This window comes from Chenopodium quinoa, unplaced genomic scaffold, assembly GCF_001683475.1.
Source record: "Chenopodium quinoa cultivar QQ74 unplaced genomic scaffold, ASM168347v1, whole genome shotgun sequence".
Lineage (NCBI taxonomy): Eukaryota > Viridiplantae > Streptophyta > Magnoliopsida > Caryophyllales > Amaranthaceae > Chenopodium > Chenopodium quinoa.
Window position 1 is genome coordinate 1883832 of NW_018745174.1, and position 22097 is coordinate 1905928.

At 39.0% G+C, this 22097-nt stretch overlaps 3 protein-coding genes across 3 annotated transcripts; 1 reads left to right on the forward strand and 2 right to left on the reverse strand.

Moving 5' to 3' along the window:
• Positions 1-1271: 1271 nt before the first annotated feature.
• On the reverse strand, positions 1272-2925 carry LOC110710664. The gene is made up of 2 exons (XM_021888993.1): positions 2816-2925; positions 1272-2232 (listed from the first exon to the last, which is right to left on the reverse strand). The coding sequence occupies exon 2, from the start codon at positions 2201-2203 to the stop codon at positions 1781-1783; it is 423 nt and encodes a 140-aa protein (XP_021744685.1). The 5' UTR covers positions 2204-2232; positions 2816-2925; the 3' UTR covers positions 1272-1780.
• Positions 2926-4464: 1539 nt separating this feature from the next.
• On the reverse strand, positions 4465-5328 carry LOC110710644 (uncharacterized mitochondrial protein AtMg00810-like). The gene has a single exon (XM_021888968.1). The coding sequence runs from the start codon at positions 5326-5328 to the stop codon at positions 4465-4467; it is 864 nt and encodes a 287-aa protein (XP_021744660.1).
• A 12480-nt stretch (positions 5329-17808) lies between these two features.
• LOC110710645 lies at positions 17809-18439 on the forward strand. Its single transcript, XM_021888970.1, has 2 exons — positions 17809-17955; positions 18128-18439. Exons 1-2 carry the CDS (start codon positions 17809-17811, stop codon positions 18437-18439), a joined length of 459 nt encoding a protein of 152 aa, XP_021744662.1.
• Positions 18440-22097: the final 3658 nt, after the last annotated feature.

Consider the following 22097-nt stretch of genomic DNA (forward strand, 5'->3'; position numbering starts at 1 on the left):
TGGACCAATAACAAAAAGTAAAAAAGTATGGAATTATCGGGCTTGTCAATGGGCTCTTAACCGTATGCTACATAATGGGCTTACTAATTGGATATGGGCTTTGCATAGTGGTTACGTATGCAAATTTTAAGATGCACCAGTGAGGTGCACCACGCTAATACTTTTGAACAATCAGTAAAAAAATCTGAACAAGTGCAAAATTTGAACATGTAGTAAAAACATCTGAATATCGCAAATTTTGAACATTTAGTTAAAAAAATCTGAACAATTGCAATGCATCATGCCTATACTTTTGAACATTTAGTAAAAGAAATCTGAACAATCAAGAATTTTGAACATTTAGTTAAAAAATCTGAACATCACAATTTTGAACATTTAGTAAAAAAATCTGAAAAATTGCAATGCACCACGCCTATAATTTTAAACTTTTAGTAAAAAAATATGAACAATAAAGTGAAGTTAGCTTTCTTTTCTAACTCTCACACCGGTTATTCAACAGCAGATAGGCTTAGAGCTCCTACGTACGAACTGGATATTGAACATTTAGTAAAAAAAACTGAACAATCGCAAATTTTGAATTATTACGAGTCAGATAAATTTTGAACTGACTCGTAATAATTCAATAGTTTTGTAATATAAACTGAACATTTAATGTATACAAAATGAACATTTCTTGATAAAATATGAACATAAAAATTGCATGTTTATGTTCAATTTTTGTGATGTGTTCATATTCTTTTTACTAAATGTTCATTTTTTGTAAAATATTCAAATTTTTACTAAATGTTCAAAAATATAGTCGTGGTGCACCATGGTGCACATAATACTAATTGGGCTACGGAACTTGTACAACAACTTGGCTTTTAGGCCTACCTTTACATAATGGGCCATGTCTAGCAGTAATTTCATTTCATGTGATGTTTTATAAGGCTAGAGCACATTTTTTTTTCACTTCCCCTCATATTGACCCACTTAATTTGTCCTAATGTACTCATTACTCAAGCCATTACAGATCTCATCACATAAGCCCGACTTTGATACCATGAATAATTAATAAGCACTAGATTTATTTACCATAGATCGGAGTATTCAGATCGGTTGTACACTATATTTATTTACTTTGGTCTAATTTGAAAAGATATCATCTTAAACACACTTAAGCAGAAGGGTTTTAGCTTATTATATATTGTTCACTTTCGAGTAAGGAATAATTAATAAAATACACTCATAATAACCATTAATACACATGGATTATTATTCTTATTGCAAGCATAAAAAGCTAGGGAATACTTCCCTCCTTTACAACTGGACAACTGATTACAAACCCATGACCAAAAGTCTAGAGGGGAGCTTCACAATTTATTCATGAACCACACATACATAACATAACATAAAATACAACATTACAAACTTTGCAAACAAGTACATTGAGACTTTAGCAAGCTGGCTCAAGTGTGTAGAATTGGGTCAGTGTACTCAGCTTTGTTTCCAGAATGCTGGTCTAGTTTGACTTCAACTACACGATTCATTTCATTTTGTACTTTCAAAGTCAAATGAACATGTTAGATTCGGGTCTGGGCCGCACCCATCACGAGAGAGTGCAAGAATACAAGTCCACCACTTCACAAGTCCAAGTAGGTTCCACCTCAAAACCATATGGCGACGAGGAGAGTAGCCCCTTAATCTTATATTGTGGTAGTAACTCTTTAATTTTTTCAATGTGGGATTCCATTATCACTACACTCCCTCTTTTGTATTTTAGTGTGGGATAAGAGAATGATCACATGTGGGTTGTTCCTGGGCTCAACAAAACATATGCAAATTTAACACAAAGTAATACGTTATGATACGTTACCTTGCCCGTTGGGCCATGAACAGCAACGATGAATTTACGATTACTAGCCTGATCACCGTCAGCATAGACGATTCCCCACTTGACACCTTCGGGAAGAGTCCCGGCCTGGCGCATTGCAGCACCAGTATTAACCGGGAGGCCAGGGAAGTTATTAAGTGTACGCCCGTGCCAAAAATGAGTCTCCACCTTATCCACGCGGTGTTTGCTGAAGTTTTTGACATCGGTTGTCAATTGATAATCGTCGCCGTCAGCACGTGTTTGCGTATCATATTCCTTGGCCTTAGCTTCCATGTCAATTTCCACATCCTCAACAGTCACTACTTCTGCTGTGACGTTCATAGCAGCCATGATTTCTTCCTTCTCTTATATATCTTAGCCTACAACATAGTGTAATAAGCTAAATAAATCAATTAATTTAAAAAACTCTCAGTAACATTCGAGCACAGACATGCAGTGTGTAACGTTCATACATTTCAAAACACAGTACTACTTCCGTTAATGGTTATCTGTAACTTTGGAATATTTTAACCTCTCAAATAATACCTCAAAGTTGCAGACAATCATTAACAGAGATAGTATAAAAAAAAAATGTTTTTAAGCATTTTTTGTAAGATTTATCTCAACGAAGCGTAAAACAAAATTAAAAGCATTACAGTCATCGCGAATTAAAGAATATAACATGTCATTTCTAGACAATATACAAATTATGTATCACTTTGTAATAAATAAAAATCTCCACAGTCTATACTCAATACTCTGTATCATATCGACTTGCTCCACACGGACAAATATCAAGTGTGGTGAAAATCAATGCTAATAGTGAAGAGTACAAGAGTAGATATTAAAAGCACAACTTTTCAAATCTAACAGAAAGATTATACGAGTACTTGGTATTGCCTTAGCACAAATACAAAGCAAATTTTAATGAAGAGGAAAAAAAAAGAGGGAGAAAGTGATTACCTTAAAATATTATCTATAATAATGCAGAAGAGTTTTCTTGAATTGTATTGTTAGAAAGTATGTAGTAAGAGCAAAATAATTTGCTAATTTATAGGCAAAAGATGAGATAAAGCATTCTTTTTTTTAATGAAATGATTGAACAAAGTAGCATTATCTAGAACTTCCACATGATAATTATGTATTATGCATGCATAGTTGTACATAAAACATTATAATTATTCTTCCAATATATTTATATATGTCTTGATTGTTGAAATTATTAGAGTTAACTACACGTCTACTATTCGCTCTAATAAGTAATAACCCTAAGTTTACTGCCAAAACACGTTATTCATGGAAACATATATAATACCTAAAGCAAGACCAATTAATATAAATTGGAAATGAGAAGGAAGAGTACAATAAGGTGAAAAAAATAATAGTAAATATAATAAAAAATAAACCGTATCTTTATTACATATCAACCCATCTTACACGTTAACTCAAGTTAGTTGATCCAAGGAATAAATATTTTACTTAAGCGTGATAGAGTGTAAAAACATAATCTTGAGCCCCAACCATCAAATTAAGCTTTTGGTTGAGTTGGTTTTTTAACATGGTATTAGAGCGTAATATAGACTTGACAAACAGGTCATTCAGGTCGGGTTCGGGTCGGGTCAAATTCGGGTTAGCAAATGTTCGGGTCAGCAAAAATTAGCTTTACAAAACCTATTTTATTTTAGGCAAAAGCTAACGAACGCCCTGGGGGTGTTGAATAAGCTAGCTAAAAGTAGAAAGATTAAATAAAAAATTAACATTAATTACACAAATTGATGCGTAATTTTGTCATACTTTCCCAAATTAATACTACCCTCGTTTCTTTTTAGTTGACACGTATTCCTTTTTAGGAAGTTTTTTTTTTAATTGACACGTTTCCTTTTGGGGTAACTTTTTTACCTTGCATTTACAAGCTATCCTACTTGCTTTTTCATTCTCTCTCACCCTCTCTCCTCTCGTTAATATATATGCATAAATCAAATGCGTCAACTAAATAGAAACGGAGGAAGTACTACTTTAGGTAATATTTTAAATGTTTATCCATCGCCCCGGGGAGTTTATTAGCAAGATTTTTGTTTTTTTTTTTAAAGTTATGTAGTATTTCTATAGTTAATCTTTTCACCGGATTTAAAATAAAAATTAATAAACCTTATCTCCAATATTCGCCAATCCTATTCAAAAAAAGATATCTCACGAATAATTTACTGATGGGATCATGGGAGTATTGGAGTATATATTATAGGTCGAGTACTATTGCAAAAAAAAAGATATTTTTATGCATTTAAGGTACAATCATTTATACCTATTGAAGAGAAAAATAGATTTAATATGAAGGATGTTGAGAACAGCAGAGAAATAGAGCAGGGAAAGTTTCAGTCTTTTTCCATTTCATTCTCATTCTAAATTCATGACTGCGTACATTACAATTATTCTCTTTATATACATCAGCACACCAATCCCTAGATGGATTACCCTAATACATAGAAAAAGGACAGCTGGCTGTCTCAACCAGTCAAAGAAAAAACAAAATAACAGAAGAAAACAAACTAAAGGGAAATATAAGGTGCAGGACAGAGAAGAAAGATAACCCCCTTTCATTACTCCTCCTCAAGCTAGGTGTGAGAGAATCGAACGCCAAGCTTGGGAAATAAGAGATGATGTTGAGAAATAGTGAGAGGCTTGGTGAATATGTCAGCCAATTGTTCTCCTGAAGGGGTGTATTGAGTTTTGATGCAACCTTCATTGATTTTGTCGTCTCTAATGAAGTGACAATCAACTTCAATATGTTTAGTCCTTTCGTGATGGACTGGATTGGCTGCTATGGATAAAGCTGCCTTGTTGTCACATTTCAAAATTGCAGGACCGAGATTCTTCAACCCCAAGTCTTTCAACAATTGAGTGAGCCAAGTCACTTCATAAGATGTAAGAGCCATGGCTCTATACTCTGCTTCAGCAAAGGATTTAGTAACTGTTGTCTGCTTCTTGGATTTCCATGAGACCGGTGAGGAGCCTAGTAGGACACAGAACCCAGTTGTCGATCTTCTTGACATAGGAAACCCTGCCCAGTCGCTGTCAGTGTAAGCTGTGAGGAGAGCAGCTGATTTAGAAGCTAATAAGACTCCTTGTCCAGGAGCATAATTGATATATCTCAAAACCCTTTTTGCAGCTTGCATGTGACTTGTAGTCGGTTTGTGCATGAACTGACTTAAAATGTGAACATCATAGGCTATGTCTGGTCTGGTAATGGTCAAGTATATGAGTTTCCCAACCAATCTTTGGTACTCAGTTGGTTCTGATAAAGGATCCCCCAGTTCTGGTGTCAATTTCGTGTGAGCTTCCATAGGTACTCTAACAGCCTTAGACTTATGCATACCATATTCCTTTATCAAGTCACGAGCATACTTCTTCTGAGACAGAAAAATACCTTGTTTTGTCATGTCTGCTTCTATGCCCAGAAAATACCTGAGAGCTCCCATGTCTTTCATGTGAAAGGTAGATGAAAGGAAGGCTTTAACTTGTTATATTGCTGTATGATCATTCCCTGCTATCAAAAGATCATCGACATAGACTAAGACAGTCACCAGACTCTCCCCCTCACTTCGAGTAAATAGTGAGTAATCTGTTTTGGGTTGACTAAATCCGTAGTCTTTCAAGGATGTGGATAGCTTAGAGAACCATTGCCTGGGTTCCTGCTTCAAGCCATACAGGGATTTTTTTTAATTTGCACACTAGTTGCTTCTTGTTTGTATTCTGGTGCTTCACAGTGCTGTTTACATGAATCCTACTATTCCATCCTGTGTAGCCTGCTGGGAGAGTCATGTACACATCTTCAATGAGATCTCCATGTAGAAAGACATTTTTGACATCCATTTGGCATACTTCCCAATTCTCCATAGCAGCTACAGCTAGAAGTGATCTTACAATTGTCATCTTGGCAACTGGAGCAAACGTTTCCTCGTAGTCTATTCCATATCTCTGTCTGCAACCCAATATCACAAGCTTTATTTCTTTCAACACTTCCATCTGGGTTGTACTTTGTTTTATACAACCATTTGCACCCTATGGCCTTTTTTCCACTTGGTAACTCAACCATCTCCCATGTGTCATTACTTTCCAGTGCTTACAGTTCCTCATTCATGGCAGCCACCCATTTTTCATTTTTAACTGCTTCTTTAAAATTCAGAGGGTCTTGAGTCTTCTCAGCTTGACTCAAATAGGCAGCAAATTCAGGTTTCACCAGTGTCATTGCAAAGTTCACCACTGGAGCAGCATTCACTTCAGTTTCACCTCTCTGTGTTTTGCTTCTTTTCACACTCACTCTGCGATCATATCCCATCAGCCACTTTGGTGATCTATGTGGCCTGGTTGATCTTCTCAAATGAGTTTCATGAGATTCAGGAGCAGTTTGCTGAGCAACGTGATTAGACTCTGAAGTGTATGCAGGTTCATCTGGAGTGTCTGGAATTGTTTCAGTGATGATCTCTTCACACTATTGGGGATCAGGATCTTCTGTCTCATGATTCACAACTGGATCATTTCCAGTTTCCTCATCATCAACCGATATTTGATCCACATCAGGTGCCAATTGACCACTCTCACGATCACCATCATGACTCAACTCATGCACTGAGATTGGCAAGGGTGTGTTGTAACTGCCTGTGCTATTGACTTTGTTAAATGGGAAAATATGTTCGTAGAATTTCACATCCCTAGACACAAAGCATTGCATATTCAGCAGATTCATCACCTTATAGCCCTTGGTATCTTGCGGATATCCCAAGAAAACACATGGTACACCTCTGGGCTTAAATTTGTCACCCATCAGATTTGGGTTATAAGCAACAGCAAGACAACAAAAATGCTTTCATACATGTATAATTTGGTTTCTCTCCAAAAATCAATTCATATGGAGTTTTATTTCCTCGCACTGAATTAGGTAACCTATTTATGATATAGGTTGCTGTTAACACACAATCACCCCAGTACCTCAGGGCTAAACCTGCTTGAAATCTTAAAGCCCTAGCCATTTCAAGCACATTTCTATGCTTTCTTTCAACTCTCCTCGTTCTGCTGCGGTCTGTCAACACAAGATTTTTGATGTATAATGCCCAGATTTCCAAAGTATTCTCTACACTTAGTATCATCAAATTCTAACGCATTATCAGACCTGATAATTTTTACAGTTGCATTGAATTGATTTTTTGCAAATAATATAAATTTCCTGACAGCACTGTAAGCTTCTGATTTTGATTTTAGTAGTTGAACCCAAGTGGCTCTAGAGTAATCATCGACAATAGTGAGAAAATATTTATAATTTCCTCGAGCAGCTACCCTATATGGCCCCCAGATATCAATATGTATCAATTCAAACACAGATTTGGCACAAGCATCACTCACAGAATAGGGAAGTTTAGTAAATCTAGCCATTGGACAGATTAAGCAAACAGAGTTGTTCTTACATTTTCCTGAGACACACCCAATTTTAACAAGTTTCTCAAATGGAGCATGCCCCAGCCTGTTATGCCACAAAGTACATTGATCTACACTAGCTACATTACATTCAGCAAACTTCCTTTTTACAGAATCACCAGTTCTTCTTTCAGTCTTCAATGTCTTTAAGCTATTATTTCTTTTCACCTCTGCATTCTTCTTCTTATTTTCAAGATCAAGATCATCATTCATCAGATAGTATAGTCCATGGCTAGCTCTCCCAAGTGCCCTAGTTTTCAGAGTGACAGAGTCCTGAATAACACACAATTCAGGTTGGAATTTAACAATACACTTTTCATCTCTCACCAGTTTATGTATTGACAAGAGATTGTGCTTAAATTCAGGTACACACATCACATTTTTAAGATGCAGGCCATTTTTTAACAGAACAATGCCTATGTGAGTTATTTTTGCAGTCCCACCATTTGGCAAATTAATTTTTGTGTTTCCTTTCACAGGCGCAGATTCATCAAGTAATTTATCATTAGAAATCATATGATCACTTTCCCCTGAGTCCAATATCCATTCATTCATATTACTAGAGGCATTATTACAAGTAATCATACCTGCAAATCCAGACTCTATCTCTTCTTCAGTGTCATATGCCTGTCTTAGAGCTTGATGGCACCAGTTTTAGTAACTGCTCCAACTGCTGTGCTGAGATAGATACACTCTCTTCCTGAGTCTGAGCATTAGCTGCAGTTTTCTGACCATTGAATGGTTTTCTTTTGTTCCATTTTGCTCCTGTGTTACCTTCCTTTCCTTTCTGCTTCTGCTGTTTTTTGTACCGAGGATGCCATGAAGGATATCCTATCACCTTCCAGCATTGTTCAGCAGTGTGAGATTTGTTACCACACACTGAACAACCTACCTCATTTCCTCCTTTCCCATACATAGCAGTAGGTGGTTCAGGGTCTGGTTTTCCTCCTCCCTTTAGGGTTTCACGTTAAGATTCTTCTTGCTGCAGTTGGGCACAAGCAAGTTCTACAGTTGGCAGAGGGGATTGCATAAGAATCTGACTTCTCAATGCAGCATAGTCTTCATCCAGACCATTGAGAAACTGAAAGAAATGTTGTTCATCTTTCTGCTGATTGAGGGCACTTATGAAAACATTCACCTCACTGTTCATCTCAGTTATTGGTGGCAGTAAGTTCAACCCTTCAATCTCCTCCCAGAGAGAACTCATCTCAGTATAATAGTCACTTAGACTTCAACCATTCTGTTTCAGGTCATAGACATCTCTGCACAACTTGTATTTTCTAGCTCCATTGGTCTGAGAAAATCTGATCTCCAGGTTCTTCCACACATCTCTAGCAGTGTTCAAGAATAACACAGACCTTTTGATGGAGTCACTCATGCATGACATCAACCAAGCAATCACCATATTGTTGCAGGTATCCCACTGATCTGCTTTCACTTCATCTTCAACATCCTTCTTCACCAATCCAGTTACAAATCCCAACTTTCTCTTAGAGGCCAGCACTATCTCCATATATCTTCTCCACTCTCTGTAGTTTGCAGCTCCAGTCAGCTTATCAACAGATACCGAGTTATGACCATCACAAGGATGCAGATACAGAGGATTCTGCATATCCGCAAGAGAGATCTTCGACATCTTGAGGAACAAAAGCTAAAAGCTTGAAGATTTGAGAAGGAAAGAAGGGAGGAAGCAAAAAGACCGAGACTTTAAGGGAAAACTGGAAAAAATGTGAGAAATCTTTGCCAAAATCAGTAACCCGGCTCTGATACCATGAAGAGAAAAATAGATTTAATATGAAGGATGTTGAGAACAGCAGAGAAATAGAGCAGGGAAAGTTTCAGTCTTTTTCCATTTCATTCTCATTCTAAATTCATGACTGCGTACATTACAATTATTCTCTTTATATACATCAGCACACCAATCCCTAGATGGATTACCCTAATACATGGAAAAAGGACAGCTGGTTGTCTCAACCAGTCAAAGAAAAAACAAAATAACAGAAGAAAACAAACTAAAGGGAAATATAAGGTGCAGGACAAAGAAGAAAGATAACCCCCTTTCATCACCTATGGATTAAAACAATTCAAAAGATGGTACTACTCGTACGGAGAAAGATTTTCGGATATTGTTATTTAGGTTTAGAACAATTCTCCACGTCACTGCTCATCGATCCAAAAAAACGCGAGCCTATGTTTTGGACCACACACATAGTCACATTTAATCCATCTACATTTTTTTTCTCAAAAAAAAATAAATAAATAAAAAAAATCCAGCTACATTTTTTTTGAGAGAATATTCCGTCCATCTACATTATCTTTAGAAGACGAGTCAATAAAAGTTAAATACAAAGTTATTTTTTTTTTTACAAAACCGCAGCATAGCATATTATTAATTCATCAAAGTTTCAGAATCATTACATAAAACCCCCTGAATTTTAGGAGGGTACTCTTCAAGCCAAACACGAAAATTACTAAAATTAAAACTTAACTTTGCTAAGCTATGTGCGACTACGTTACCCGATCTTCTAACAAAAGAAAAATCACAACTTCGGCAGCTACGAGCAAACAACAGGATATCCCGCACCAAGTTACCAAAAGCACAGGGAGAAATATAGCCCTTCTTCATGTGGTGGAAAAGCTTCAAGTTATCAGTTTCGAGGATAAACTTCCTGAAACCCGCTTCCATAGCTATTTTAAGGCTAGATCTCATAGCAAATGCTTCCCCAATATCGACACTAAAATTCCTAGCTTCTGTCGAACAATAGGCCACAACAACATCCCCTGCTACATCCCGTAAAATCCCACCAATTCCCACCACACTACCCTGGAAGGCTGCGTCTGTATTCAGTTTGTACAGACCAGCAGCAGGAGCCTTCCAGCGTGAACTGAGTTGTTGCATATACGTCACATTAGACTTCGTACTAGCTTCAGCAAACTCTCCCACCAAGCTCACTGATTTGTGAAGTAAATCAGCCTCCCTCTTGTCTTTTTTGTCAAACACCCAAGCATTACGTTTTAGCCACACTCCCCACGCCAAACACCAGAATAAATCCCACCAGGTACTCTCCTTGACTTTTCCATACATCAGGTTGCACCAATCACGAAAACCGTCAGTCTCAAAAGTGCTCGTATCCAGACGCAAGGCAGAATGTCTCCAAATGGGGGAAGCAAAAGGGCAGACGAGGAGCATATGGGCAGTAGTTTCCACACCCTCCCCACACATAGGACATATATCATCTACATCCAATCCCCTAACCTTCAATTGACTCATAATTGGGAGCCCCTCTCTAACACTTCTCCACGCAAATAATTTGATTTTTGGTGGAATACAAGCATGCCAAATGCTCTTCCAGTTAAACTCAACATGCCCATATGGCGAGGTTGCCCTTTCCCTTATCTCCTCTTCAACAAGGAGATTATAGGCACTCTTTACACTGTACAAACCATCTGTCGAGTAATGCTGGGACCAGGCTTCAGAATCATCAAAAAGAGGTACAGGGATGCAATAAATATCATCAATTTCCCGCTGTGAGAACAATTCAGAAAGCTTAGTCAGATTCCAGCTCTGATTTTCCAAGAGATCCTTCACGAACATCGGATCAGAGTTACCACCCCTCCTTGGTGTCAGAATACGAAAATTTGGGAGTTTGGGCACCCACGGATCTTCCCAAATACGGATACCATTTCCCTTACCAACAGTCAAAATAGCACCTTTCTCAATCACCTTTCTAGCACCAAGGATCGATCTCCAAGTAAAACTCATATTTGGGACAACTTTAGCTTCAAAAAAAATTTGAGGTCGGAAAGTATTTTCCTTTAAGCACCCGGGACATAAGCGAATCCTTATTACTCAATATTCTCCACGCTTGTCTTGCTAACATAGCCATGTTAAAGATCCTCATATTTCTAAAACCCCATCCACCCTGATTTTTTGCACGAAGTATCTTATCCCATCCAACCCAACTCATTTTCCGCTCATCACCTTTTTGCCCCCAAAAGAAACTCCTACACAATTTTTCTATCTCGTTTAGGATGCCAACGGGAATAGAAAAACATTGCATAGCATAAGTAGGAATAGCTTGCGGCACAGATTTGATAAGAATTTCCCGACCCGCTTGAGAAAGATAACTCCCTTTCCAACCTTTGAGTTTTTTTCAAACCCTATCCTGAATACTCTGAAAAATTTTCTTTTTAGAACTTCCAATGTAAGTCGGAATGCCTAAATATTTGTCATGCCCTTCGACAGCCTTAAATTCTAACTTCATCTGAAGCATATTTTTCTTCTCAAGATCAATGTTTCGGCTCAAAGACACCTCTGATTTTTCCATATTCAGTTTCTGGCCCGATGCTACCTCATAGGTTGACAGAATATCAAGCACTTTGTCAGTTTCCTCCACATTAGCCCGAACAAACAGCAGACTATCATCAGCAAAAAACAGATGAGAAATTGGCTCAACATGCCTTCCAATCTTTACTCCATGAATAAGATTTTTCTTTTTCTGCATCCCGGAGTAAAGCAGTTTACCCTTCGGCACACATAATAAACAGGAAAGGAGATAGAGGGTCACCCTGTCTCAACCCCCTGCTTGGTTTGAAAGCTCGAGACGGTTGGCCATTCACGAGAACATCAAAAGAGGTAGATTAAACACATCTCATAATGTTCTTCACATAAGACTCCGGAGAGCCAAATTTCATCATCATTCGTTCTAGAAAAAAACCATTCCACTCTGTCATAGGCTTTGCTCATATCCAGCTTCAAACCCATATAACCTTTCTTTCCAGTTTTCTTTTTCCGCAAAAAATGAATGCACTCATAAGCCACCAAAATGTTGTTAGTGATAAGTCTACCAAGAACAAAACCACTCTGAGACTCACTTATAATACATGGTAGGATTTTTAAAAGTTTGTTTGCTAAAACCTTCGACACAATTTTATACAATACAATGCACAGACTAATAGGTCTATAATCAACAGGAGACTCACATTTTTTTATCGGAATTAAAACAATATGCGTCTGATTAATAGACTCTATATCACTACCATTATTCAAAATATTCAGAGCACTTTCAACTACATCATGACCAACAACATTCCAGAATTTTTGGAAAAAGATAGCAGACATACCATTCGGGCCAGGGGCCTTAGTGGGATGCATTTGGAAGAGGGCCTCACGAACATCTTCTCCAACAAAAGGGACATAGAGCTCTGCAAACTGTGCTTCTGAAATTACAGAATCCAATCTATCAATCACCGGATTTGTGTCACATTACCCCCCTGATGAGAATAACTCATCAAAATGGCGCACAAACACTTCTGAGATCTGCTCTTCTTGAAATAAGTTTCCGGCCGCATCCTTCACTTCTCTGATATGATTTCTGGATTTTCTTTGGCTAGCTTTTGTGTGAAAAAAGTAGTATTTTTGTCACCATTTTTAAGCTAATCCTTCCTACTACGTCACTTCCAATATGCCTCCTCCCTCATCTCCAACTCATCCATTCTGTCATCCATAGCCCGTATTTGGGCTATTGTCTCCTCCGTCTGATTTTCTCCTATAATACTCTCCATCGCAGATCTGCACTCCTTTATTTCTTTCATAAAATCACCAAATTTATTCCTACTCCAAGCACTCAAATTTATCAAGGTATGAGCAATTTTTGAACATCTGTCACCCCCCACTCCCACGCATTTTTCACAATATCACCACAAGTTTCATCCCGAAGCCACATTTCTTCAAATCTGTATTTTTTAATTTTTTTTTCTTTTTTATTTTTCCCATACCCTCATTAATGCAAAGAAGAATGGGAAAATGGTCTGACTTTCTTTTCGATAAATGCATCACAAACGATCCAGTATAGATTTCCTTCCATGCCTTATTTGCAAGGAACCGATCGAGATGTTCCTGCACATTTCGAGCACCACCTTGGTTGTTAGTCCATGTATATCCATGACCCACGAAGCCCAAGTCAACTAGCTCACACGACTCCACTGCAACTCTAAAAATGTCGGCCTCTACCATACAAAAGTCCCACCTTGTTTCTCACTAGACATTAACATCAAATTGAAGTCACCTCCACAAACCCATGGGGTGTTCGGGTTACTCTTGAGATTCTCAAGCAATATACGAGTCATGTGCTTTTTTTTCGGCTTTCGGGTAACCATAAATACCAGTGAATCTCCATCCTTGCTTGCGAGATAATTTGACCCACGAGTCAATGTGGTTTAAAGAGTACGACTTAATCTCCACCTCCAAAGAGTCCTTCTATAAAAGAGCTAAACCACCACTTCTTTTCCTACCCTCCCCTTCACAACTAACAGCAAGAATCTAATATATATATATATATAGGGGAGTTTTTCCCCGAGTTTTTAGAGAGCCACGTAGGATTTAATTTTCTTAGTGTGCCATGTAGGATTATAAATTTAAGTTTTAGCCAATTAAATAAGAGATTATTAATTTCTTTTACAATTAAATAATTCAAATGTCATGTAAGCAAAATTTACGAATGAGATACTAAAGTTTAGATTAATTAAATACAAAATATTATCTTTTGAGATAAGGAATTTTATCGAATATTTTAAAGCTAATATAATAACAAAAATCACATAAATATGAAAAATATTTTTAAGAAAAATACTAACAAACCGTGCATCGCACGGGCTTCATCTAGTATTATTAAAAAGGATTTTATTTTTACTCTTTCCATCTCATGACTTTTTAGCCTTGTCTCCGACAAAAACATGATTTGGGGTTTTTCAAGAATAGCCACATTTTTCACTACATTTATCGCCGAGGTACTCCCCAAACCTCTACAATTCCATGAGAGAATGTAATTCATTGGCCACCGAGAGCCCATGGTGTGGGGCCCGCCACATTTTGATTAGTGCTTACTACCTTTTGCTTCTTATTCATAGCCTCAGATTTAACACCTTCACCTCCCATCTCAACATCCTCATACAACTCTTCACGCACCCCCCTTTTGCCACCACTCACCAAATTTTCTTCCCCAACCCCCTTATTGGCATTCCTTAAGATATTGAACTTCCTAAGCCCTCTTCCTTTTTCTCCTGCCTTAGTATCATGATAAGTGTTTTATTTGTCCACTTATCATGGCATTTTAAACGCGATTTTGTACTCTTTCCCCTACTATAATCCCTTTTCTTAACTCCTTTTATGGCAATTTGCATCTTTTGGCTTCCCCGTTTCTTTTTATGTGTGTGCTCGTGTTTGTAGGTGCAATGAGAATGCGGCTAGGTGGCTCAAGCTTGAAGAACTTCTTGAGGGAGCTTGCACCAGCAAGGAGAGGCCGCTCCTCATCCCAGCATCACAATCTGCCTACCCCCTGCACTATGAGGAGCGGGCGTGCACCTAAATAGGAGCGGGCGCTCCTCCCTGAACTCCTACATTCTCCCATCCACCTACAGTAAGGAGAGGGCGCGCAAAGAGTAAGGAGCAGGAGCTCCTACCAAGAGGAGCGGGCGCTCCTCCTATTCAGAAGCCCGATTTTTGACGGATTTTACAATGTAATTTTTGGGCGTATAAATATGACGCTTGACTTCAGTTTTTGGGATCTTCTTTCCCTTCAGTTTTCTTAAACCCTTAGTTTCTCTAAACCCTCATTAATTAGCTTAGATATTCTCAAACTCAATCATTGTAGTAGATTAATTGAAGATTGTTCTCTAAAATCCAACAATTTCTCAACTTTGAAGCATTAAGTAATCTCTTTCCTCTATCTCTTACTCTCTAATTTCAGTTTTTCCATACTTTGAATTGTTAATTTCTCTCTTGATCTTGTTTAATTGTTGTTGCATGTTCAATCTACTTTATTCCCACTACTTCTCTCAACTTGTTAATTTAATGCTAGAATTAGAACTTGTTGTTAGGATGTCCTTCACCATGTTTAGTGAGTAGTTAATTAGCTAGGGGTTAGGTGAAGACCCAACCGAGCCATGGGTTGATTGATGTTTGTGCTTGCATGTTCATTTTGGGTTGATGATTGATTGTTAAGGGATTGGTTAATTGCATGTGTAATTGGTTGGCCACTTATTGCTCATGTATTCACTTCTACGCTAGCAATGAAAGATGGTGTCTAGTTGTGAGCCCACTCTTATATGTTATGCTAAATTCCTCGTGATTATGGTTCCTTGTTTGAATGATGTAGTAGTCTTAGTTGCGACAATTAGGTGAGAAATCCCAATTGTTTGTGCCTTAATGCTTTCTTTGACCGATCGAAAGACAAACCCGAGTTAGTAGTCTACTTCCCATTATTAAGACTTGGTTGGCCTATCTTGTTAGTTGAGTTTGGTTTAGGAATGATTAGTGTTGTGGCTTCAAAAGAAGGCAATGTTGAGTGCCCTCTCTATCACCCAATTTGTGTTCATGCTTGCCTATTGATTTGATCCATTGGTTTGGTTGGAGTCGATTCCCATTTCCCCCTAGTGTTTGTCTCCATAGTAGTTGTCTAATCAAAACCCCCAATTTGTGACCGAACTAGATTGCAACCGTTTCATACTCTTGGTGTCCTTACCCATTCCCTGTGGATACGATCCTCTACTTACCCTAGACCTGTCTTAGGTTGGTTTAGGTAGAAATATTTTTTGGTTTTAGGGTGATTGTCCAACGACCAATTATTCCCTCGACCAAAATGGCGTCGTTGCCGGGGAATGGCGTTAAGCATTGAGTTATTTATGAGATATGTGAGCCTAGTTCATTTGTATAGCTTTATTTTTCTTTGTTTTCTTTGACTAACCTACTAATATCCCATCTAGTCTTCTTTGTTTATGCCCGAACGCAGCAATAGGACACTTCCTCTTGTGCCGTTGAACCTCAAGCTTGAAAAAGTCGTGAGGGAAAATCGAAGAGAAAAGAGGGCGATAGCTAGCGGTGCTACTTCAAGTGAGCCGCAAGTTGAGGTTGAGTCCGATCATTCTAGTTCTAGTGAATCTAGTGGAGACACCATTCCATTAGAATCACCAAGGACAAATTCTCCAACTTCTCCACCTATCCGCCAATTCGACATGACCCAACCAAATAAAACTTTGAGAGAGTTTGGTGTCCCTCCTCCATACCAACAAGCGAGTGGGATTGTTAATCCCACCAACGAGGCAAACAATTTTGAGATAAAGCCCGCCCTTATCATCTTGATCGAGGGCCATCAATTTTCCGTGGCCAAGCTTGAGGATCCCATTGCACATCTCAAGCAATTTACACGGTATTGTAGCACCGTGAAGGCAAATGGGGTGACTCCGGAGTACATCCTTCTAAGTATGTTCAAATTTTCTCTCACGGGAAGTGCAAGTGATTGGCTTGATAGGTTGCCTCCGAACTCATTGAACACATGGAATGAGGTGACTTCGGCATTCCTTGGGAGGTTCATTCCTCTTGGGAAAACGACGGAGTTAAGGTCCAAGATTTCGAACTTTCAACAAGAGCCCGATGAGTCTCTCTATGATGCTTGGGAGAGATTCAAGAGCTACCAACAACAATGCCCCCACCATGGCATGGAGAATTGGCTCTTGCTTCATGGGTTTTATAGAGGTCTTTTGAGAGCGGACCGCATACTCTTGGATGGAGCATCAGGTGGACCTATCATGAACAAGCCACCCACAGAGGCACTAAAGATCATAGAGGATGTAGTTCAAAACTACACCGATTGGAGCCCCAATGAGAGAAGCACTCCCACGAAAGGAGGAAAGTACGAGTTAAATGCTATCAACATGATTAATTCAAAATTAGATGCTTTATCTTCTAAGTTTGATCAATTGCAATCCTCTTCTCTATCCCCTTCCCCGCGTCAAAATTCACATGCATCTAGTTCATTAAATGATAATATGTCAATACAAATGATGTCTTTTGATGCTTGGGGAAGTGATGATCATGTTACTTCGGAGTGCTATTTGTATAATGATTCATGCTCCCCTTCCCCTTCCATGGAACAAGTAAATGCAATTAACAATGGTCAAACCAACCCTAGGTATGAACCTTATTCCAACACCTATAATGAGGGATGGAAACATCACCCAAACTTTGGTTGGAAAGGGGGCCAAACCCAAGGAAATGGTCAAGGTCAATATAGTGGCCAAAGGAATGTTCAAAACAATAATCAAGGAAATTATAGGAACCAAGGTGGTGGTAACTATGTGTCAAACAACCAAGTAAATCAACAAAATGACAATAGGTATCACCAAAGAGGTCAATATTTGTCCAACAACAACCCACCCAGTTTTAATGGAGGAAATAGACCTGCCCTTGCTCCTATCCCTCAACCTCCTCTCGAACTTCAAGCTCCCCCTCCTAAGTCAAGCCTAGAAATAACAATGGAAAAATTTGTTAATGCTCAAACCAAGAAACCAATAACTTAGAGGAGACTATCAAGAAAGTGCAAGTCCATAATAAGATGCTAGAAACTAAATTAACTCAACTAGTTAATGCACTTAAAAGAAACAATTCTAGCACCTCTTCGCCTAGTCAATAAGAACATTGTAAGGCAATCATGACTAGATGTGAGACTAGCATAGATGAAACTCCACCCATGAGCTTGCAAAAAGAGAGTGAGAATGAGGAGGTTAGAGAAGAAAAACAATGTGAGGTGTCTAAGTCAAGTGAGGATGAGATGGTTGGCATGAGTGAGTCCACCACGGTTAGCTTGACCGAAAATTGTAGTGCAATTATCAAAAACCACTCTCCCACTAAACTAAAAGATCCCGGAAGTTTCTCTATTCCTTGCTCTATTAAGAACATTTCCTTTGAAAATGCCCTATGTGATTTAGGATCTAGTGTGAGTTTGATGCCTTTTTTCGGATTATGAGAAGCTCGGTATAGGTGGTTTAGTACCCACTAATGTCACTCTTCAACTTGCCGATGGATCCACCAAATTCCTTAAGGGTAAGGTAGAGGATGTCCCTCTCAAGGTAGGTAATTTCACCATTCCGGTTGATTTTATTGTGCTAGGAATGACGGAAGATGCCCTCACCCCTATTATCCTAGGTCGACCTTTCTTAGCAACGGGTGGTGCAATAATTAATGTAAGGGAAGGAAAACTCACATTAAATGTGGGTGATGATGAATTTTGTCTTACTATTGACCACAAGAGAGGATGTCCTTCCCCCATAAAGATTGCATGACCTTAGATGCTATTAGTGATAATGATTTGCATATGTTGAGAATGCTTTGTGCTACTAATCCTCTTTTCAATGTCCATGAGTCAAAGCAATGTTTTAATAGGTTTGATGAGGTGATTGCCATGCTTTTTTGTCTTAAGACAATGCTTAAAGAAGGTGAGTCCGATGCTCACAAGGAAGAAGAGGATGGCATCAAGGCTTCTAAGAAGAATAGGAAGGGAAAAACAAAGAGAAAAAGGAAGAAGAAGGATTCAAAGAAAATTGAAGAAAATGAATTTGTTGTAGGTGTTAGTCAAGAAGACAATTTGATTTTGCCCAAGATGGCAAGTTGTAACAATGAAAACAATGGTGACAATTTGGTTTCAAACTTTATCCCACCTTGAGGATATTTTTCGAATTTGCGTCAAGCTAGTGACGTTAAAGAAGCGCTCCCAGGAGTCAACCCGAGTATTTTTTCCTTTACTCTAAAAAAAATAAATGAGAGATGAGAGCTCATACTAACACTTGATAGCTTGAATATTTTTTTTGGTGTTTGTTTTTGTGGTAGGTGGTTTAATTTGCTAAGGGAGTTGAAAATGAGGCAAATTCGGCCATCCAGTAAGGAGCGGGCACTCCTTGAAGCTAGCGCGCCCGCTCCAATGTACGTCAAGAGAAGCAAGAAGTCCAGCAAGTTTAGGAGCGGGCGCTCCTCAACCCTTGCACGCCCGCTCCTAAAACCTTCAGCAACATCATAAACTTCATCTCAACTTAGGAGCGGGCGCTCCAAATCAACCGCACGCACGCTCCTAAGTCCTTTAATTGAGGCAGGAACTTCAATCAGCTTAGGAGCGGGCGCTCCTAGACCCCTGCACGCCCGCTCCACTCATCAGCTATAGAAATTTTTTTTTTTTTGAAAAAAAGAGGTAGAGTCGAGGTAAATATGTAGGAGCGGGCTCTCCTAGAACCCTGCACGCCCGCTCCTACCTCCGAAAAGCAATCAGTATGCCTTCTTGAAGGCAGGAGCGGGCGCTCCTCACTTCATGCACGCCCGCTCCTGTCCTAGCCGTGTAAAAAAAAAAGGGATTTCCCCCTTATCCTTTTACCATCTTTCACTTCTCACCTCTCATTTCACCTCATTCATCTTCTCTCTCCTCTTTACCTACCTCTTTCTCACTCCAAAAACCCCATTTTCTCTACCTTCTCTCATCAAAATCATCATCAATCCTTCACTTTATTCACTAAAAATTCACAAATTCTCACTCTCCTTCCAATTATCTTTCTAAAAATCACAAAAATACACAAAATTGGTCAAAATTTTGAAAAACCCCTAATTCCTCCATTGAAGAACAAGAGTAAAAGGTTTAAGCTTGAAGAAGGAGGAGCAAAATTTGAGTGGTTTGGGAGGATTTTAGAGTATTTTCGTACTCTATTTGGTATAATCCATTACTTTACTCAACTTCTTCCTTTAAAATTTCTTAATTCTTGCTAATTTCATTTAGTTTGTGTGACTAGTTGCATGATTAGGTGAATTTAAGCAAGTATTGTTGTCTTTGGAGGATTGTTAGAAAAATTTTGTGAATGATTTTTAGAATAGTTGAATTTATAATTGGAAATTTCTTAGACTTTGGGAATTTGTGATTTTGATTTTTGTGAAATTGTGAAGTGCATTGTTCTTGAAAAATTGTGTGTTGGGATATATTTTGGTTGTATTGTGAAACAGGTACTCTTGGATTTTAAGGGGGTTTGAAGTTAAGGGTGGTGTGGAGTTGTTTGTTGTTGAGTGATATTCCTAAATAGCCTTTTCTAATCTAAAAATGAAGAAATTCATTGGAGGGATTAAGAAAAGAAAGACTAGTGAACCTCAAACATCCTCTACCCCTTCACAACAAGAAAATCCTAACCCAATTCAACCTCCTAATTATAAACTCAAGGAAAAGTACAAAAAGGCTTTCAATGAACTCTCAAAAAGAAAAACCATCCCAACCCGCTTTTATCATCAAGATTGAATGCGGCTCCTAGGGGTCGATGATGGGATTAGGAGGGTAGCCGAAAACTTCGGTTGGATAAACTTCTTAAACAATAGGGAGGAGACTTACAAGTCTCTGACTCTTGAATTCCTATCAACGGTCTCTATGAAGCACATAAACCTAGAGGGGGAGTGATTAGTGTGTGAAATTAAATTTCAAATGTTCAATGTCGAGAAGACCCTAACCTTAACGAGATTGAACGAATTTTTTGAATGGCCCGTCTTTAACCAAGTCTATGGCCCCATTAGTACTTACTTCTCAAGCTATGAGGAGCAAGTTTGGTGGAATACCATTGCGGGTATCCCAATTTCACAACCCGGTCTAGCCATGCTAGCCACATCATCCACCCCGTCCTTCGAATATTCATGAGAATCATGAGCTATGCTTGTTACTTTAAACAAGACTTAAGGAAGCTAACTAAAGAGGAGATCAAATTCCTCTTCCTACCTTCAAGATTCGAAGGAAATGAGGAAGGGTATGTGAACATGGGATACATGTTCATTAAAAGATGCGAGGAAATTAGGGAGAGTGGAGAGATGAGTGGTGAGATTAGATATGGGGGGATGATTTCAATTATAGCGAGGAAACTAGGGTTTGGGTCTAAGATAGACCAAATGACCCCGATTCATGGCCCCACTTTGCTTGACATTAAGGCACTTACTGATATGAAGTTCCGTACTGAAATTGAGGGCCGTAATATTCGCTATAGTTGGAAAGTCAATGGGAAGCATTATTGCACTCTCCCAAGCCCGGCGATTAATAGCTCGGTGGGGACCACGTGGCAAGTGCCACGTGAGCAGCCCCCACATGGTATGGCCGGTAATGACGAGGATGTACTTATACCCTATCGTGCGAGTACATCCTCCATCCCCTGATCTAGGGTAGGTGGTTCTTCCTCTTCCTCTTCCCTCTTTGATGTAGAATATGCTTTCAACTAACTGAATTTAACCAACCGAAGACTCCTTGAGCAAAATGAATATCAAAGTTTTGTAGCGGAAAGAAGCTACCAACATCAAGTTGAGAGGGGTGACTTTACCCTTTATCTCAACTATCCCAACCGACCCGTTCAACAAGGGTCGGTTCCGGGTTGTCACAATGGTCAACCCACCTACCCTTATTGGCAAGGCCCACGCTATTCAATTGATGAGCTTCGCTCATATCCCCCTTATGACTACTCACAACCCGGGGGATGTGATTATAGGGGCGACCCTAGCTATTACTACGTCCCCGAGGTTGGTGGTGCTAGTTCATCTTCGGAGGTGCTTGATCCCCCCTAAGGGGGCGTTACGGGTTCCCACCCGGATAAGATGGTGGTTGGGGTGAGCAATGTATGCCGGATTATGGTCACTACCGTTCTTGCCCCAACTATGATCTACCTCCTTATGTAGACGACCCGACCGATTCTAGTGATGTAGATTTCAACTACAATTATCACTATTCACCGGGGCGCCATAGATGATCTAGACATTCTAGTTACCGTTTCAATGCCCCTTTCACTTCTTGGGACACCGAGGACGTTGCCAATCCCAAGCTTGGGGGAGGTTACTTCATTGCCTATTTTATTTCATTGAAGCGGTAACTAAATGTCTAGCTTGGGGGAGTATTTAGGCCTTGTGTTGAGTTGAGATTTGATGTTGCTAGTTTTGTGCTTAATA